Source organism: Coffea arabica, chromosome 10e (genome assembly GCF_036785885.1).
Source record: "Coffea arabica cultivar ET-39 chromosome 10e, Coffea Arabica ET-39 HiFi, whole genome shotgun sequence".
Classification (NCBI taxonomy): domain Eukaryota; kingdom Viridiplantae; phylum Streptophyta; class Magnoliopsida; order Gentianales; family Rubiaceae; genus Coffea; species Coffea arabica.
The window spans coordinates 41,096,414-41,113,664 of record NC_092328.1 but is presented as its reverse complement, the minus strand read 5'-3'; the positions used below and the strand labels follow the sequence as shown (position 1 = coordinate 41,113,664).

At 36.8% G+C, this 17,251-nt stretch overlaps 1 protein-coding gene across 1 annotated transcript; it reads left to right on the top strand.

The window, feature by feature from the left end:
- Positions 1 to 11,798: 11,798 nt before the first annotated feature.
- LOC140015236 (uncharacterized) lies at positions 11,799 to 14,939 on the top strand. The gene is made up of 6 exons (XM_072067151.1): positions 11,799 to 12,677; positions 12,756 to 12,942; positions 13,696 to 13,737; positions 13,858 to 14,113; positions 14,164 to 14,254; positions 14,661 to 14,939. Exons 1-6 carry the CDS (start codon positions 11,799 to 11,801, stop codon positions 14,937 to 14,939), a joined length of 1,734 nt encoding a protein of 577 aa, XP_071923252.1.
- Positions 14,940 to 17,251: the final 2,312 nt, after the last annotated feature.

The following is a 17,251-nucleotide window of genomic DNA, read 5'->3' as shown; positions in this document are numbered from 1 at the left end:
TGAAATACTTGGCATCGTTCTTCGATTTGTCTTTCTTCGATTTTGGCCAACCTACAGGAAAATTACTAGTTACCAAGTAGTTAACTAGATCAGCATACCAAGGCAATTGAGAATTTAAAGAGAATAAATATTCTTCAGGGAATGCATCATTCAGTGGCTTGTCCTCCTCTCCGATTAGTATGCGACTCAGATGGTCGGCTACTAGATTCTCTGAATCTCTTTTATCCCTTATTTCCAGGTCAAATTCTTGTAGAAGCAATATCCACCTTATGAGTCTCGGCTTTGTATCTTTATTGATCATTAGGTACCTTAACGCTGTATGATCAGAAAATACAATAACTTTAACACCTAACAAATATGACCTAAACTTCTATAAGGCAAAAATGACTGGCAGAAGCTCCTTCTCAGTAGTGGAGTAATTCGGTTGAGTCTCATTCAAGGCTCGGGACGTATAGTAGATGATGTGAGCTGCCTTTCCCACTATTTGCCCCAACACAGCCCCCACCGCATGGTCACTGGCGTCGCACATGATCTCAAAGGGTAAACTTCAGTCATGGGGTTGGATAATTGGTGGCAAGGTCAATAACTCATTCAATTTGTCGAAAGATTTCTCATATTTGTCATCGAACTTGAAGGCCACTTTTTTTTGTAAAAGCTGGAATAACGGGGTTCCAATTTTTGAAAAATTCTTGATGAACCTTCGTTAGAAACCTGCTTGTCCAAGAAACGAGAGCACCTCCCGCGCACTCACGGGGTAAGGTAAAACAGATATAATGTCTATTTTAGCCTTGTCAATCTCAATACCTTTAGAAGACACAACATGACCTAAGACTATCTCATGTTCAACCATAAAATGATATTTTTTCCAGTTAAGCATAAGATTGGTCTCTATACACCTCAACAAGATCAATTTAAGGTTATCTAGACAAGTATCAAAACTATTACCATACACACTGAAATCGTCCATGAAAATTTCAATAATTTTCTCTACATATTCTGAAAAGATGCTTACCATGCATTTCTGGAATGTTGCAGGAGCATTGCACAACCCGAATGGCATCCGTCTATATACGAAGGTCCCGAACGGGCACGTGAAAGTCGTCTTCTCTTGATCCTCTGGTGCGATTGCTATCTGGAAATACCCTGAAAATTCATCCAAAAAATAATAAAAAGCCCGATAAGCTAAATGCTCAATCATCTGGTCAATAAATAGAAGAGAAAAATGGTCATTTTTTCTGACAACGTTTAATCTGCGGTAGTCAATACACTGCCTCCACCCGGTGGGTTTGCGCACTGGCACAAATTCACCCGTTTGGTTGGTCTCTACCGTCACTCCCGCCTTCTTTGGAACTACCTGAACAGGGCTCACCCATGGGCTGTTTGATATCGCGAATATGATCCCCACATCCAATAACTTCAATATCTCTTTTTTCACCACTTCCATCATGAGAGGATTGAACCTCCTTTGGACTTGCCATACAGGTTTGACACTCTCTTCCAGCCTCATTCAATACATATAGATAGAGGGGCTGATTTCTTTAATGTCGGCGATAGTCCACCCTATCGCCTATTTATGTTATCTAAGGATTCAGATTAGTTTCTCCTCTTGGATTTCTGAGAGTGCAGCTGAGATAATCACCGGGAGTGTTGTATTGTCGCCCAAATATGCATATTTCAAGTGTTTCGACAGGGGCTTCAACTCCAACACAAGTGCCTGCACCACAGATAGTAATACCCTTTGGTGAGATTCAGAGATGAAAATATGTGAGATTTCATACCTTTTCGTTATGGTTGGCAATGAGTGTAATGCCCCTATTATGCATTTCAAATCTTCACTCCACTCTAACTCAGGAATCGTCTCCAACTCGAGGTGCTTGGTTAAAGCAACCTCCAACTCATTTTTGCCAACAGTTTCAAACACTTCCTGAACCGCAGGGTCAATAGCACTCACAGAAAAAACAGAACTAAAATTAGAGTTTGAGGGATATTTTATAGTATCAAAGATATTAAAATGAACAATTTTTTCATCAAATTTCATGGACAAGATACCCTTATTAACATCAATTTTAGTCTGTGTTGTGCTCAAAAAGAGTCTATCTAATAGCAAAGGTGAGGGTTCGGGGGAATAATCATCATCCATGTTAAGTACATAAAAGTCAGTTGGGAATACCAAATTATTAATTTTGACTAACACATCCTTAACCATCAGGGTATGCATTAGTTCGGTCGACTAATTGAATTATTATCCCAATTTCTTTTAATGGATCTAAGTTCAGAGAAGTATAGATAGATTTTGGCATGACATTTATCGAGACTCCTAGGTCTAACATGGCCTTTCCAATCAAGGTGTTATCTATTCTACAGGGAATAGTAAACATACCTGAGTCCCCGCAATCTCCTTCGATTGACGCACAGGTCCCTCAAAAATTTTGCATATTTCGGCACTTGTTTGATGACATCTAACAGTGAAATATTGATCTCTACCTTACGAAACACCTTCAAGATCTCCTTCTCCTTATCCTACTTTTTCGATTTCTCCAACCTGCTAGGAAAAATGAGGAGAATGAGTTTTGACCTCAACGAACGGGTCAGAAAGTACCACTGGATTTTTACCATTGCTACTCTCCTTCTCAAACTCGTTCTCGATCTTTTCCTTATCCTTATCCTTAGGGACTACAAGTTCGGGTCCTTGGACTTCCTTGCCACTCCTCAAGGTCATTGCGTTTATATTTTTCAGATTCAACTCAGGCTGAGATGGTAATTTTCCGTGGACCTGGGACTTTAAACGATTGATCGTTATAGACATTTGATTCATTTGACTTTGCATGGATTGCATCTGGCTCATTTGATTTCTTATGTTCTGTAGTTTGGAGTTCGTCTTTTGTTGATGTTGCGCGGTAGTAGCGATCAGTTGTTTCATCATCCCCTCCAAAGATGAACTAGAGCTCGGTAGAGGAGGTGGTGGTCGAGGTTGATACTGATGCTGGTACCCTAGTTGTCTATTTGGCACAAAATTGGACTGCTTGTTCCCCCCATAGCTGAGGTTGGGATGATCTCTCCAACCAGGGTTGTAGGTACTTGAATATGGATCGTATTGCTTTCTTGGCGCGAGTGCGTGATCAGCCATATTTACGTGTTCTGCATTTTCTTCTTGAACTAGCGGACATATCTCCGTAGAATGACCCAAGGCAGCGCATACCCCACATACTTTGGCTTGTGAAGCATTTTCCACAGCCAATTGCCTAACAAAAGATGTTAGCTCTGTCAATTGCTGCTAGATAGAAGATATCTCTATCTCATTCACCTTGCGTGTTAGGACATCCTCTCTCGTACCAAACTGTTGCGAATTCTCAACCATTCCTTCAATTAGCTCCCATGCTTCTCGAAGAGTTTTATTTACCAATGCCCCTCTACTTGCAGTATCAAATATACTCCTGTCTTTAAAAAGTAGCCACTCGTAAAAAAATTAGATGAGCAATTGCTCACTTATTTGGTGCTGAGGGCACTTGATGCACAACTTTTTGAATCTTTCCTAATACTCATAGAGAGATTCGCTTAGGTGTTGTTTGATACCGTATATCTCCTTCCTTAGGCTTGCAGCTCGAGACGCCGGAAAGTATTTGTTTAAGAATTTTTTCTTCACCTGGTCCCACGTGGTGATACTACCTAGCGGGAGGTAGTACAGCCAGTCTTTCGCGGAGTCCTTCAAAGAGAAGGGGAAGAACCTCATTTTTATCTGCTCTTCTGTAATTCTTGGGGGCTTTATACCGTTGCAAACGACATCAAACTCTTCCAAGTTCTTATATGGCTCTTCACCTGATAAACCATGGAAAGATGGCAAGAGATGAATTAGACCAAATTTTAATTCAAATGGAGTGTTATCATTCAAACTTGGAAAAGTAATGCATGAAGGCTACTGATTTAAATCAGGAGCAACCAACTCCCTTAGCGTTCGTGCATTCGTCATAGTGACTTCTTCTTAATTCGAGTCATTCAAAGTGTCACCAAACGAATCTGTTGATTCAACTTCTAGTTCAGGTCTTTGAGATGCAGTTCTGGAGTGCTCTTCTCTGAGTTGTCTGGTCTCTTTTCGTAATCTACGTGCAGTCTTCTCTACCTCGGAGTCGAAAATTAATTCACCTGTACGAGAAGAACGAGACATACACTCGAAAAGCACCAGAAAATTAGAACAAAAATGAACTTAAAAATAAACAAATAACTGATGCTAGTCCCCAGCAACGGCACCAAAAATTGACAGGTTGTCGATGCCTGTGCAATAATAAAATTAAACCTAATTGCCAATTAAAATAACCAAAACTCAATACCAAATACTGGAACAGGGACTCTAGGTGTGCAATGGGTTACTTGATTCACCCTGTTCCCGAAGAGTTTCTTGATCCGATATACCCGAATGTGATGATTTTTTCACAAATAATTATTAATTTGTAAACAGAGCAAGTAGGGTCGTATTCTCAGGGATTGGGGATATTTATTTTTTTGAAATCCAAAGTAACACGGGAGATTTTTTTTGTATAAAGGATGACAATTAAAGCAATTCAACTAAAAATAAAATAGCCAACTAAAAATTAAATGACAATTCATTAAAATCAGAGTAATAATAATTAAAGGTCTAGCCAAAAAATAACATCAGCAATAGTTCATCTAATTGATCATCGATGCACAAGCAATTTCAATATTTTATTAATAAATAAGTTATAACTGCCAAACTAACGACGACAGTCAATCCCTCCTTACTGTACCGGTAATTAAGGTACGCCCGTTAATCACTACTCTAATTGAGAAATAATTCTAGATACGCCCGTAAGATTTAATTTCCCAATTGCCTTACGTATTAGAGAACCCCTATTCTAACCAAATAACGCACTACCAGGGTTATTTTAAATTAGCCCGCGTATTCTCCTGACACAATCTAATCATGCCAGTTGTCACTATTTCAAGGCAATTAAACAAGTACAGATTTAATACCCTAATTGACAATAGATTACCAAATTAACTAATTATTCGGATCCAAAACAATCGATTAATTGGGAACCCATAAGCACTGTAATTAAAGAATAGGCAAATACTAATAAATAAAAGAAAAAAATTAAATTAAATCGATCTCACAATTTCTAGGCGAACCAAAACCTCCGTTGTTCCTGGACTAGACAAAGGGGATTTAGTTCATCCCGGATGCGAAAAAACCCACACAAAATTGAAGCAACAGTCGCGGCCATCAATTGGGTAAATTCAATTCATTGGAATACTGACGAAAAAGCAAAGCTACAAGAAGTGATTAAATGTTTTCACTTCGTCTGGACATACGAAGGAAGAAAAAGCTACTAAAGGACAAAACGAAAAAGTCAAAGGCCCAGCCTCCGTAATGCTTGTTCTCTGCTATCTAATATCTAGTTCCTACTCTAATTTCCCTACTTCTATCTAATGCCTAGCTACTGTGCGGCGTCCCCAGGGTCAGGAAGACTTCAGCCTTTCGTTCTTTTTTTCCAATGCTGTCTCCCGCAAATTACCAAAAAGGGTCGCGTCTTGATATTTCAAAAATGTCCCTAGACGCCTATTACTTGAACTCCTTCCTGATAACTGCCAAATTGGCACTTGTTACGGTATTTTCGTTCTACTTCCTGTAATAAATGCAAATTTCTAAAAGTAAGTAGAATCTAGCAATTGATCCACATCAAGTCAGGTAATAGGGGAAATTAATAATAAAATAAATAATAAAATTGTAACCTATCAATAGGGAACAGAAAAGAAAATAAAGAAAATAAAAGCTCTTAGTCCATGTCTACCGTCTATGGGTTGACGTGCCGGTAAAAGCTATGTTTTGAAATTCAGACTGGGTAATAACTCGGCAGAAGTTAGAGGTCAAGGGTCAATGAGTCTGATCGGTTAGTTCGGGGTCAAACCAAATGATGTCATAATTAAAATATAAATATATATTAATTATACATAAAATAAAACAAATAGAATAAACATGTACTTATAGTCATTTCAATTTTTCTGACATATGTCCTATATATTGAGATGTCAAATTTGTAGTAATCAACTTGTATGTTTGGCTAACTTAACATTTGTATATCTGAAATGCATATTAACGAGTCTCTAATTCTATAAGATGATGAATCTAGAATGAAAATTAATAATCATTGTAAACATACAAAAATTGAGGCTGCAAAAGGAACTTTAGGTGTGTAGTTATTATTGTGCAAGTCATTAAGGGATCAAAGTACAATATGAGAAAAACTTTAAGCTTAAAAGGGGATTCCTTATCAAGCCTTCTTCTCCTCCGTGAAACTTTCCAGTTTCTTATGTCCCCGTCACAAAATTTCCAACTCCAATTCGCTGTTTGTGTTCTGGTCCTTCTTTTTTCAAAAGGAAAAGAAAGAAATTATCTTCCAATCCAGGTGTCCATCGTTGCTTTCCTATCAAACAGAAGTGAAGGAAACGTCTTATTCATTGCTTTCCCTTCTATTTTTTTGCTTCATTGATGTTTCCTTATTTCGGATGGTGGTTTCACGCGTAACCGTTGCCCATCCACCGTTAAGATCAAACTTCTCCCTTTGATGGTTATGATATTTCTTTATGCGTCACGATTCATGGGATGAAAGAATGAATGCTGAGAGCAACATAATGAGCTCGTGAAAGGAAAGGTGAAATCCTATTGGTCTATGATATTCAAGTGTAGGATAGGAAAGTGGAGGTCTGGTGGTGGTAGATGCGATCAGTGAATGACTGAAATAGGTTTCATTGCAAAAATGGATGATGTTTTAGATCTTTAGATCCGCAAATCTTTTTCCTTCTCCAAGTTTTCATTTAAGTGTCGATGAAGCAACTTCCACATCATTGATTTGTCTGCAAATTGGGGAAGAGAAATTTTTTTTTTTTTTTTGGTTTGGATAAAAAATACAAAAGCTTGGGAAGTCAAGATCCGGGTTTCCAAATCTGGTTTTCCCGATTCAACCCCGAATGAACCCAGTTTTTGACCGGCTTCCTGCCAACCGATTTTTTATAGCAACTCGGACCGAACGCCTATCCGGTTCTTGGTTCAACCGATCGAATCGGCCGGTCCGATCCGAGTTTAAAAGCATAGCATAAAAGTGGTATGCACCGAGTGTATCTGGTGAACAGAGAGCTTAGAATTGCAGAGTGGTGTTTCCTTATTCACCTCCACAACAACGCTCCCAAGTTCCTATTATTCTTCTATGACACCCTAAATATTGCAAGTCAATCACTAATAAATATTAACAATTCCACTCTAACACCCTAAAAATCAAAATCAATCCCCACTCTTTAATATTAACAGAGTGGTGATTGTTCCTTGCATGTTTGTGCAATAAGTAACTATGTTGAATATTTGTGAATAAGTGTTTGAGTGTTAAATACTTTCCAATGATTGTTAAATGAATTTTAAATGGGCAAGTGTGTACTTTGTCGTACTCGACCTAAGTGAATGTGAATTTTCAATGATTAAATGATTGAATGTTACTTGTGCATGAATGCAAGTCATGTGTACTTTATCGCATTGGCTGAATTGGGCCCTTGCCCTTCGTCACTAGCCTATTCGAGGCAGAAGCGGACTCGGTCAGGTAGGTTGGTAACCCTGGGGCACTGTTTTGGTGTACTCAAGTATGACTACGAAATCAGGTAGAGTACTTGCCAGTGAATGAAATGCAATGAATGAAATGATCACTATTGGAGTTTTTATTTTCAAATGTTTTCAAATGTCGAAGGTATAAGGAAGAGACTGAATGATTGAATGAATGAATGGCTCCAAGTGAGCACGTATCCTTCTACTGAATGTGCTATTGTTACTTGAATGCTCTAAATATTTTTCTTGATTGGTTGTTATTAAAGGTAATATGTCTGTGATTTAACTGCTTGAATGCTTGTTTGGGAACCTTACTGGGGTTTTAGCTTATTGCTTCAGTTTATTTTTCTTACAGGAATGGTGGTCTGGAGTAAATAAGCGTGCACTAGTGTGTATAACCCTCTTATACTTGTACTTTTGGTAGATAGAATATATTTTGGATATTTGATGTTGTATCTTACATTTCACTTTTGGCTTGTAATTAATCTTGAATTATTGGTTGAATTGTAGAACTCTAGTGCTTATATGGAGGTTTGAACGGTTATTTTGAGAATTAATTGTAGTGAATGTAGTGAGTCCTGGTGAGAGTTGGGTAGGCGATCCGCCAAACCCTTGGATACGTCCTAGAGGGAGGTAGGGTCGTTACAGGTGGTATTAGAGCCACCTTGCATGGTCTCTGCACGGGGTGAATTTGGGACAAGTGGTGTTATAGTCCCGATTACGTGAATAAGTGTAAAGGACTAAATGCTCTTTTTAAGTGTAAGCTGTGAATCATGAAAGTTATAGGTATAAAACATTTATCATGATACTTGGAAAAGATTAGATATGTATGTCGAGTAGGAATCTCAAATGTGGTTGATTTCCTCTTGGGATTGGCCAACTCGAGTGGTGAGTTATCCTATTTTCGGATTCTTGTACCCGAATACCAATGAGTTGATACCTTTATGATGAGAATCGATATCACGAGTGAATTTGAGATAAGTATGGATGGCAAAAGTCAAGGATATTTTGTTTTGAATATTTCATGTCTTTTCTAAAAAATTTAGCATCTTTGCTATTATTGAAAGTTTCCAAATCTCCTTTCCCAATGTGGGGTGCGATCGTAAGTACTTTTGAAACGAACCACCAATTTAAATTCAAATGAGGATGTAAAGGATAAACAGTATTTGGATAGCAGAAAAGATGGCCAAAAAATTAGTCTTACTTCACATGACAGCCAAAGTAAAGGATAACTCATTGGGAAAATCCATTCCATTTTGACATTTGAAAATTTTTTCAATGTAGGGTTATGATCTTCAAGACTCTTATTTGAAACAAAATTGTACTTTTGACGGCTCAAAAAGGAGACCAAATGATAAAAACTGTATGGATAGAGAAACGAAAACCTAAAGCATCATCCCAAATTCTCAAAACAAATAAGAGTAATGAACATTTTTACTTTCAACTAGATGTGGATTGAATTTGATTAGACGCAATGAACCTTTCCAAAGTAAAAATGTCCTACTCTGAAGTGTGTTAATCAGAGCGATTAATTTTTGAGACTTGATAGAGTTGGACAAAATGTGAATGGCAAAAATGAAATAGAAAAGTCATCATACTTAGTCTCTTGAGACAAACTAACAAGTTTAAGTGATCCTTTTTTATTTCAATTTTTGGGCAATCTCATTGAATTGTCTGAGCCATAAATCTCGTGCATGCGAAGACTTTAGAAAGCTAAATATATGAATTTCATGCAAGAGATGACAAAATTGGGAATCCAAACTTAGTCTTGTTTCTTGAGATCTATCATAAAGTCTCCGTATAAGTTTAAAAAAATTGAATGCAAATAAATATATACAAAATTGTAAACAAGAATAGTCTAAATGAAAACTTTATTATTAGAAATGTTTAAAACAAGATTCTTGCTCGACTATACAAATGAGAAAATAAAAATTTTTAAGGAATTCCCTTTCACATATACACACGCTCTTTCTTTTTTTCTTTTAAGACAAAATGTGTCAGAAACCAGAAAAAAAGATTTTTTTTTTATTTTTGACAAACTATATCACGCAATCTCTTAGATGTTCTAAACTGGCGCTTCCAAATGGATTATCCATGTTTTGCATTGCAACATCTACCCAAGAATTAAGTAAGACTTCTAATTTTTAAAATTTATCAAACCAAAATTATTGGCAGATATAGGAAAAACATTTTTGCCTTTTTGAAATATCATTTAAGAATACAGGAGAAGGGGAAAAAAAGAAAAAGAAAAAGACCCAACGTTAATAAGCAAAACTGCAAATTCTATATGCATGTTCTATGGGGGAGCCCTTTTATACTAAGGATTAGCCTAATATGAAAAATGCAATTCTCTAGGACAGGCACCATACAATATCTAATGGATCCAATCAATTTACTGGCGTTCAACTGAAAAGCAATTTAAAAATTTGGCTAATTGAAACGGCAGGAAACATTTGAGCTAACAAAATGAGGACAAAGTCCGAATGGATTGATTGCTTTGGTTGGCACAAGAAGAGATGCCAAAAGTCAATTTAGTATAAAAGAGCTTACTCTTGAAAAGATTGTAATGCCTCGACTAGTTTCTTTAATGAAGTATGGATCGAAACCCTAAAAGAGAATAAACGATCAAATGAATTGAATGGAATTGATGATTCATTAAAAAATCGAATGGATTGCCAACTCATTTGTAGTCCTAAATTTCATAGTTCTCATTGCAATGCATTAATCTATAAGCTTTCGAAAATCAAGACTTGGTCTCAATATATTTATTATCCCAAAAATAAGGAATCATTTGTGAATTTCTTCAATTTAGTGTTCTTACGCAAGGGATTTTACCAACTTTGATAAAACGGCCAAAAAGTGAATATTAGAAACTCATATTCTAATATGCAAAAGCTACTCCATCATCTTTAATGCCATCATCATGGATAGGATCGGATTTTATTTTACTTTGTACACTACCCTTTTAGATGGTACAAAAATAAAAATGTGCAAGTCTCATTGGATTATATATCCGAGACAAAATGATAGTTTATTCCTAATACGGGATTCCCTAAGTGGCATTCCTTCTATGGTTAATGTATGATGACGATTTATTAAAGCGAATCAATGTGCAATATGATAATTGAAACATGATCTAAAGGTATCCCATTTAGATGCCGGGGTAAGCCTAAAAAATGACATGCATACATATACATAATATTAATGCGATAGACTGAAATTTAAACGTGCTATTTACAAAAGGCGGTCTGCCTTAAGTGAGTATGAACTCTTATTTCTAGGGCTTATGAATACAATATAAGAGAATAAGATAATGGTTAGTTTATTTGTGTTACAGAATTAATATAGGAATTTATTGTGAATAGTTTGATTATAGGGATAGCTTAATTATAGGAATAGCTTGATTATAGGGATAGTTTAATTATAGGACTCTAGTTGATTGACAGTTAACTTTCCTAACATAGAGGTGTTAGTTCGTGTATATATGTGTAACATTTTCTCTCAATAAATTAGTGAAATATACTCTATCCAAAATTATGTTTTCATGGTATCAGAGCCCAACCATCAAGGTTAGGGTCTCTGTCCACTGCCAGAAAATTCATTAGTCATCATTCGCTTCATCTGGTTCTGTATAGCACACATCTGTGTTCTATTCTTCACTCTTGTTTTAAAGAGTTCAAATCTGTCCTTTTTTTCTGTTAATTATGAATCCATGGCAGAAACGAAATCCGTCGTTGCATCTGATGTGGTTCCTGTGATGTCTAAGTTTACGGACCACAAACTCAATAATTCTAACTATCTTGATTGGAGTAAAACAGTTCGTCTTTATCTGTGAAGTATTGATAAAGATAATCATCTGACTGATGATCCTCCAAAAGATGGTTCAAGATAGACATGGATAAGGGAAGATGCTAGATTGTTCCTGCAAATACGGAATTCTATTGACAGTGAGGTAATTGACATAATTAATCACTGTGAATTTGTTAAGGAGTTAATGGAGTATTTAAAATTTTTGTATTCTGGTAAAGGGAATATTTCTCGCATATATGAGGTGTGTCAAGCCTTTTATCGTGCAGAGAAATAAGATAATTCCATCATGACTTATTTTATGGATTTTAAGAAAACTTATGAGGAGTTTAATTTGTTATTACCGTTTAGTTCTGCTGTGAAAGTTCAGCAAACTCAATGGGAATAGATGGCGATTATGAGTTTTTTGGCTAGTCTTTCACCTGAATTTGAAACTGCTAAATTTCAGATTCTTTCGAGTCCTGAGATCTCATCCTTGCAAGATGTGTTTAGTAAGGTACTTCGCACAGAGAATTCCCAATCTGTTCAGTCCAGTAGTGCTCTTGTTAGTCAAACTAACAAATATGAATTTGGAAAACAGCAATACAAAGGTGGTGATAAAGGAATTGACACGCGGGGACAGAATGCAGAAGTGGTTGTGTGTCACTATTGTCATAAATCAGGTCATATAAAGCGTGATTGCAAGAGATTGCAGTACAAGAACCAGAGAACTCAATCCGCACATATTGCTTCTACCAATGATGCGATTATTCATGAAAAGTCTGTTACGATCTCTACAAATGAATTTGCTAAATTTTCTCAGTACCAAGAATCATTAAAGTCTTCATCTACTCCTGTAACTCCCATCACCGAGTCAGGTAAACCAAACACATGCATTGTGTCCTCATTCTCCAAATGGGTAATTGATTCTGGTGCCACAGATCATATGACAGGTAATTCTAGTCTATTTTCTACCTTTCAGCCACACACATCTGCGTCTATAGTTACCTTAGCTGATGGGTCAAAATCTCGTGTTCTTGGATCAGGCTCAGTTAACCCTACTCCATTAATCTCATTGTCATCTGTCTTAAGTTTGCCTGAGTTGTCTTTTAATCTAATTTCTATGAGTAAACTTATTCGTGCCCTTAATTGTTCTACACAATTCTTTCCCGACTATTGCTTGTTTCAAGATTTTACGACGAAGCAAATTATTGGTAAAGGGCATGAATCTGGAGGTCTTTACATCCTTGACACACAGATACCAAAGTCCATAGCTTGTTCTGAAATTGTAACTCCATTTGAAGCACATTGTTGACTGGATCATCATTCTCTTCTTTTGTTAAAGACACTTTGCCCAAAATTTCAGAGTTTGTCTTCATTAGATTATGAGTCTTGTCAGTTTGCCAAACATCATCGTGTTAATCTGAGCCCTAGGGTCAATAAACAAGCGGATGCTCTTTTTGCATTAGTTTATTCAGATGTCTGGGGACCTAATCCAATCACTTCTAAAACTGGATTCAAGTATTTTGTTGCTCTTGTCGATGACCATTCTCGTATGACTTGGTTATATTTAATGAAAATCATTTGGAGTTGTTTTCTCATTTTTGTGCTTTTTGTACTAAGGTTAAAACTCAATTTAAGCGTTCTGTATAAATATTGCGAAGTGACAATGCCAAAGAATATTTATTCGCACCTTTTCAATCTTATATGGTGCAGAATGGTATTATTCATCAAACCTCTTGTGTGGATACACCATCCCAAAACAGGGTAGCAAAACGAAAGAATAGACATTTGCTCGAAACTGCAAGAGCCTTATCATTTCAAATGCATGTTCCTAAACATTTTTGGGCTGATGCAGTGTCCATAGCTTGCTTTCTAATCAATCATCTACCTTCATCTGTTCTTAATAGTGGGACTCCTTATAATACTCTTTTTTCAAATAGACATTTGTTTCCCATCGAACCTAAAATCTTTGGTTGTACATGTTTTGTCTGCGACTCTCGTCCTCAAGTCACTAAATTAGACCCCAAATCATTGAAATGTATTTTTCTTGATATTCCCGTGTCCAAAAAGGATATAGATGTTATTGTCCTAGTCTTGGCAGGTACATTGTGCCAGTTGATGTTACTTTTCTTGAAAATACATCTTTTACTCCATTTCATTCATGTCAGAAGGAGGATGATGATTTGTTAATCTATACTATCACATCTTCAAGTTCTTCCCCTGCTAAACCTCCAATTACTCAGGTATCATCTCGACAACAAAAGCCTTCAGGTGCATGCCCTGAACCAGTCCTTCGTCATCAGATCCTGTCTCAAGTGATGATCTTCCTATTGCTCTTAGCAAAGGTAAGCGTCAATGCCCTTATCCTGTGTCTTCGTGTGTATTTTATAATCATTTACCCATCTCTTCTTATTCCTTTATTACATCTATTGATTTTATCTCCCTTCCTAAAACTGTTCATGAAGCCTTATCCCATCCTGGGCGGCGCAATGCTATGATAAAGGAGATGAATGTTTTAGATGGTAATGATACTTGGAACTTAGTTAATTTACCTGTAGGGAAGAAGGCTATTGGGAGTAAGTGGGTTTTTACAGTTAAATTCAATCCTGATGGGTCGGTTGCTCGGTTGAAAGCTCGTCTTATTGCCAGAGGCTATGCCCAAATCTATGGAGAGGATTATTCTGACACTTTTTCTCCTATTGCTAAGTTAACATCTGTCAGGTTATTCATTTCTATGGCAGCCACTCATAATTGGCCTTGGCATCAACTAGATATCAAGAATACCTTTCTTATGGAGACCTCCAAGAGGAAGTTTATATGGAGAAACCACCTGGGTTTGTTGCTCAGGGGGAGTTTGAGAAGGTTTGTCATCTTCGAAAGTCCTTGTATGGATTGAAACAAAGTCCTCGCGCTTGGTTTGAAAAATTTAGTCTAGCAGTTGAAAGATTTGGGATGCAGAAAAGCAAATCTGATCATTCTGTTTTTTACAAATAGTCTGAAACTAGTATTATTTTGTTAGTAGTATATGTGGATGATATTATTATCACTGGGAATGATGTTGTAGGTATTTCATCTCTTAAAACTTTTCTCCATAGTCAATTTCAGACAAAGGATTTGGGACTGTTAAAGTATTTTTTGGATACTGAGGTAGCAAAGACTAGGAAAGGGATATTCCCATCCCAAAGAAAATATGTTCTTGACTTACTATTTGAAACAAAAAAAATTGGGGGCTAAACCAGCTAGTACCCCAATGATTCCTAACTTGCAGCTCACAAAAGAAGGTGAATTGTTAGAAGATCCTGGCAGGTATAGAAGATTGGTTGGAAAGTTGAATTATCTCACAGTGACTCATCTAGATATCGCGTATTCAGTTAGTGTTGCTAGTCAATACATGTGTAATCCTACCGTTAATCATTGGGCAGCTGTAGAACAAATTTTGTGTTATTTAAAAAGAGCTCCTGGACATGGTATTCTGTATAAAAATCATGGTCATACTAAGATTGAGTGTTTTTCAAATGCTAATCGGGCAGGATCCAAGGCAGATTGAAGATCCATAACTAGATACTTTGTCTTTGTTGGAGGAAACCTGGTCTCCATAGTCAATTTCAGACAAAGGATTTGGGACTGTTAAAGTATTTTTTGGATACTGAGGTAGCAAAGACTAGGAAAGAGATATTCCCATCCCAAAGAAAATATGTTCTTGACTTACTATTTGAAACGAAAAAAATTGGGGGCTAAACCAGCTAGTACCCCAATGATTCCTAACTTGCAGCTCACAAAAAAAGGTGAATTGTTAGAAGATCCTGGGAAGTATAGAAGATTGGTTGGAAAGTTGAATTATCTCACAGTGACTCATCTACATATCGCGTATTCAGTTAGTGTTGCTAGTCAATACATGTCTAATCCTACCGTTAATCATTGGGCAGCTGTAGAACAAATTTTGTGTTATTTAAAAAGAGCTCCTGGACGTGGTATTCTGCATAAAAATCATGGTCATACTAAGATTGAGTGTTTTTCAAATGCTAATTGGGCAGGATCCAAGGCAGATTGAAGATCCATAACTGGATACTTTGTCTTTGTTGGAGGAAACCTGGTCTCATGGAAGAGTAAGAAGCAGAATGTTGTCTTGCGATCGAGTGCAGAGTCAGAATATAGAGCTATGGCACAATCGATATGTGAAATCATGTGGATAAATCAACTTCTAATTGAGGTAGGTCTCAAAACCTCAATGCCTGCAAAATTGTGGTGTGATAACCAAGCGACTTTTCATATTGTATCCAATCTCATATTTCATGAGCGAACAAAACACATCGAAATAGATTGTCATTTTGTTCGTGAGAAAATACAGTATGGCTTGATTTCTACAGGATTTGTAAGGACTGGAAAATAGCTAGGAGATCTCTTTACGAAGGCTCTGCATGGGGTTCGACTTGATACCTATGTAACAAGTTGGGCATGAGTAACATCTATGTTCCAACTTGAGGGGGAGTGTTACAGAATTAATATAGGAATTTATTGTGAATAACTTGATTATAGGGATAGCTTATGTAGACACCAAATTTTTGCCAAATTTTATGTTTTATTGAATATTTTCTATTTGATGAATCATTTGTTTTCTTGTATTTTAAGTATATTTTGTCTCATTTTGTAGGTTTATCTTAAAAAAAAAAAAAAAGAAAGAACAAACCAAAACCCATTTGACAAAAATACCTTGGTTCCTTCCTGAATCTCGGGGACTGACAAAAAAAAGGAACGGCACTTTTGGGGCTCAAAAAACTACTCCCTCAATTCACTCTCTCGATACACACAGAAGAAAAATCAGACAAGGAAAGAAAGAAAAAAAAAACTAACTCCTCAATCTTCCTCACTCTCTCGGCTCTCTCTTGGAAGTCAGAGACAAAGAAAAAAAAGAAGCACTTTCCACTCCTCACTCTCTTCCTCTCTCGGATTTGGGCAGAAGAAAGAAGACAAGAGGAACAACAAAAAGGGCTCCCTCTACACATTTTTTCCCACAAAATCAAAACACAAAAAAAGAAAGCGCAGCTATCGGTCAAGGCTTGGAAATTTCATCAAACTTCAACCGAAAGATTTTCATATTCATTGAGGTATCTCCTTTCATTTTCTCTTCTTTTTCCAGCTTTTTATTTTCTAATTCGTTATACTATAATCATGTGTAGACGTTAGCTTTGTTTCTTTTCTTGCTGGTTTATGTTGTCATTATGTTGTTGGGTTGCTGAATTTGGGAATGGCATAACTAGAATTAAGGAAAACGAAATGGGCCCATGAATGCATGTCAAGTGCTTGTGAAAATGCCAAAATGGAAAAAACAAATTTTAGGGGCTGTTTTGCTTTATTCTAGCCTTTTTATGTTATTTTCTTATCAAATTGAGATCATAGTTGTATTGTAGAAGTCATAAGGAGGGTTTTGGAATAATTTTTATGATTTTTGGTGAAGATGTGAGGGTTTTAAAAAATAAAAACTGAACTAATTTCTTGGCATTTTGGCCACTTTTGGGTCATTTTCTGTAAAAACTAAGTCCAAAAATGGAGTCTGCGCGAAAAATCGAGTGAGGGGGTGTATTTTGAGGATTTTTGGTTACCGGAGAGGTCACCGGCGGTGGCGGTCGGCGGCGGCGGCGCCACCGGCAGCCTCCATGGCCACCAGCTGAAGTTTTCTTCAGCTGGCCGAACAAGAAGAAGAGGAAACGGGGAGAAGGAGAAAGAAAAGAAAGAAAAGAAAGGAAAGAAAAGAAAGAAAAGGAAAGTGGGTTGGGCTAAGTTAATTTTTTTAGTGGGCTTGTTTCTTATTTTTTGGTTGGGCTAAAAGGTCAGACCCATGCTTCATTTTTGGTTGGGCTT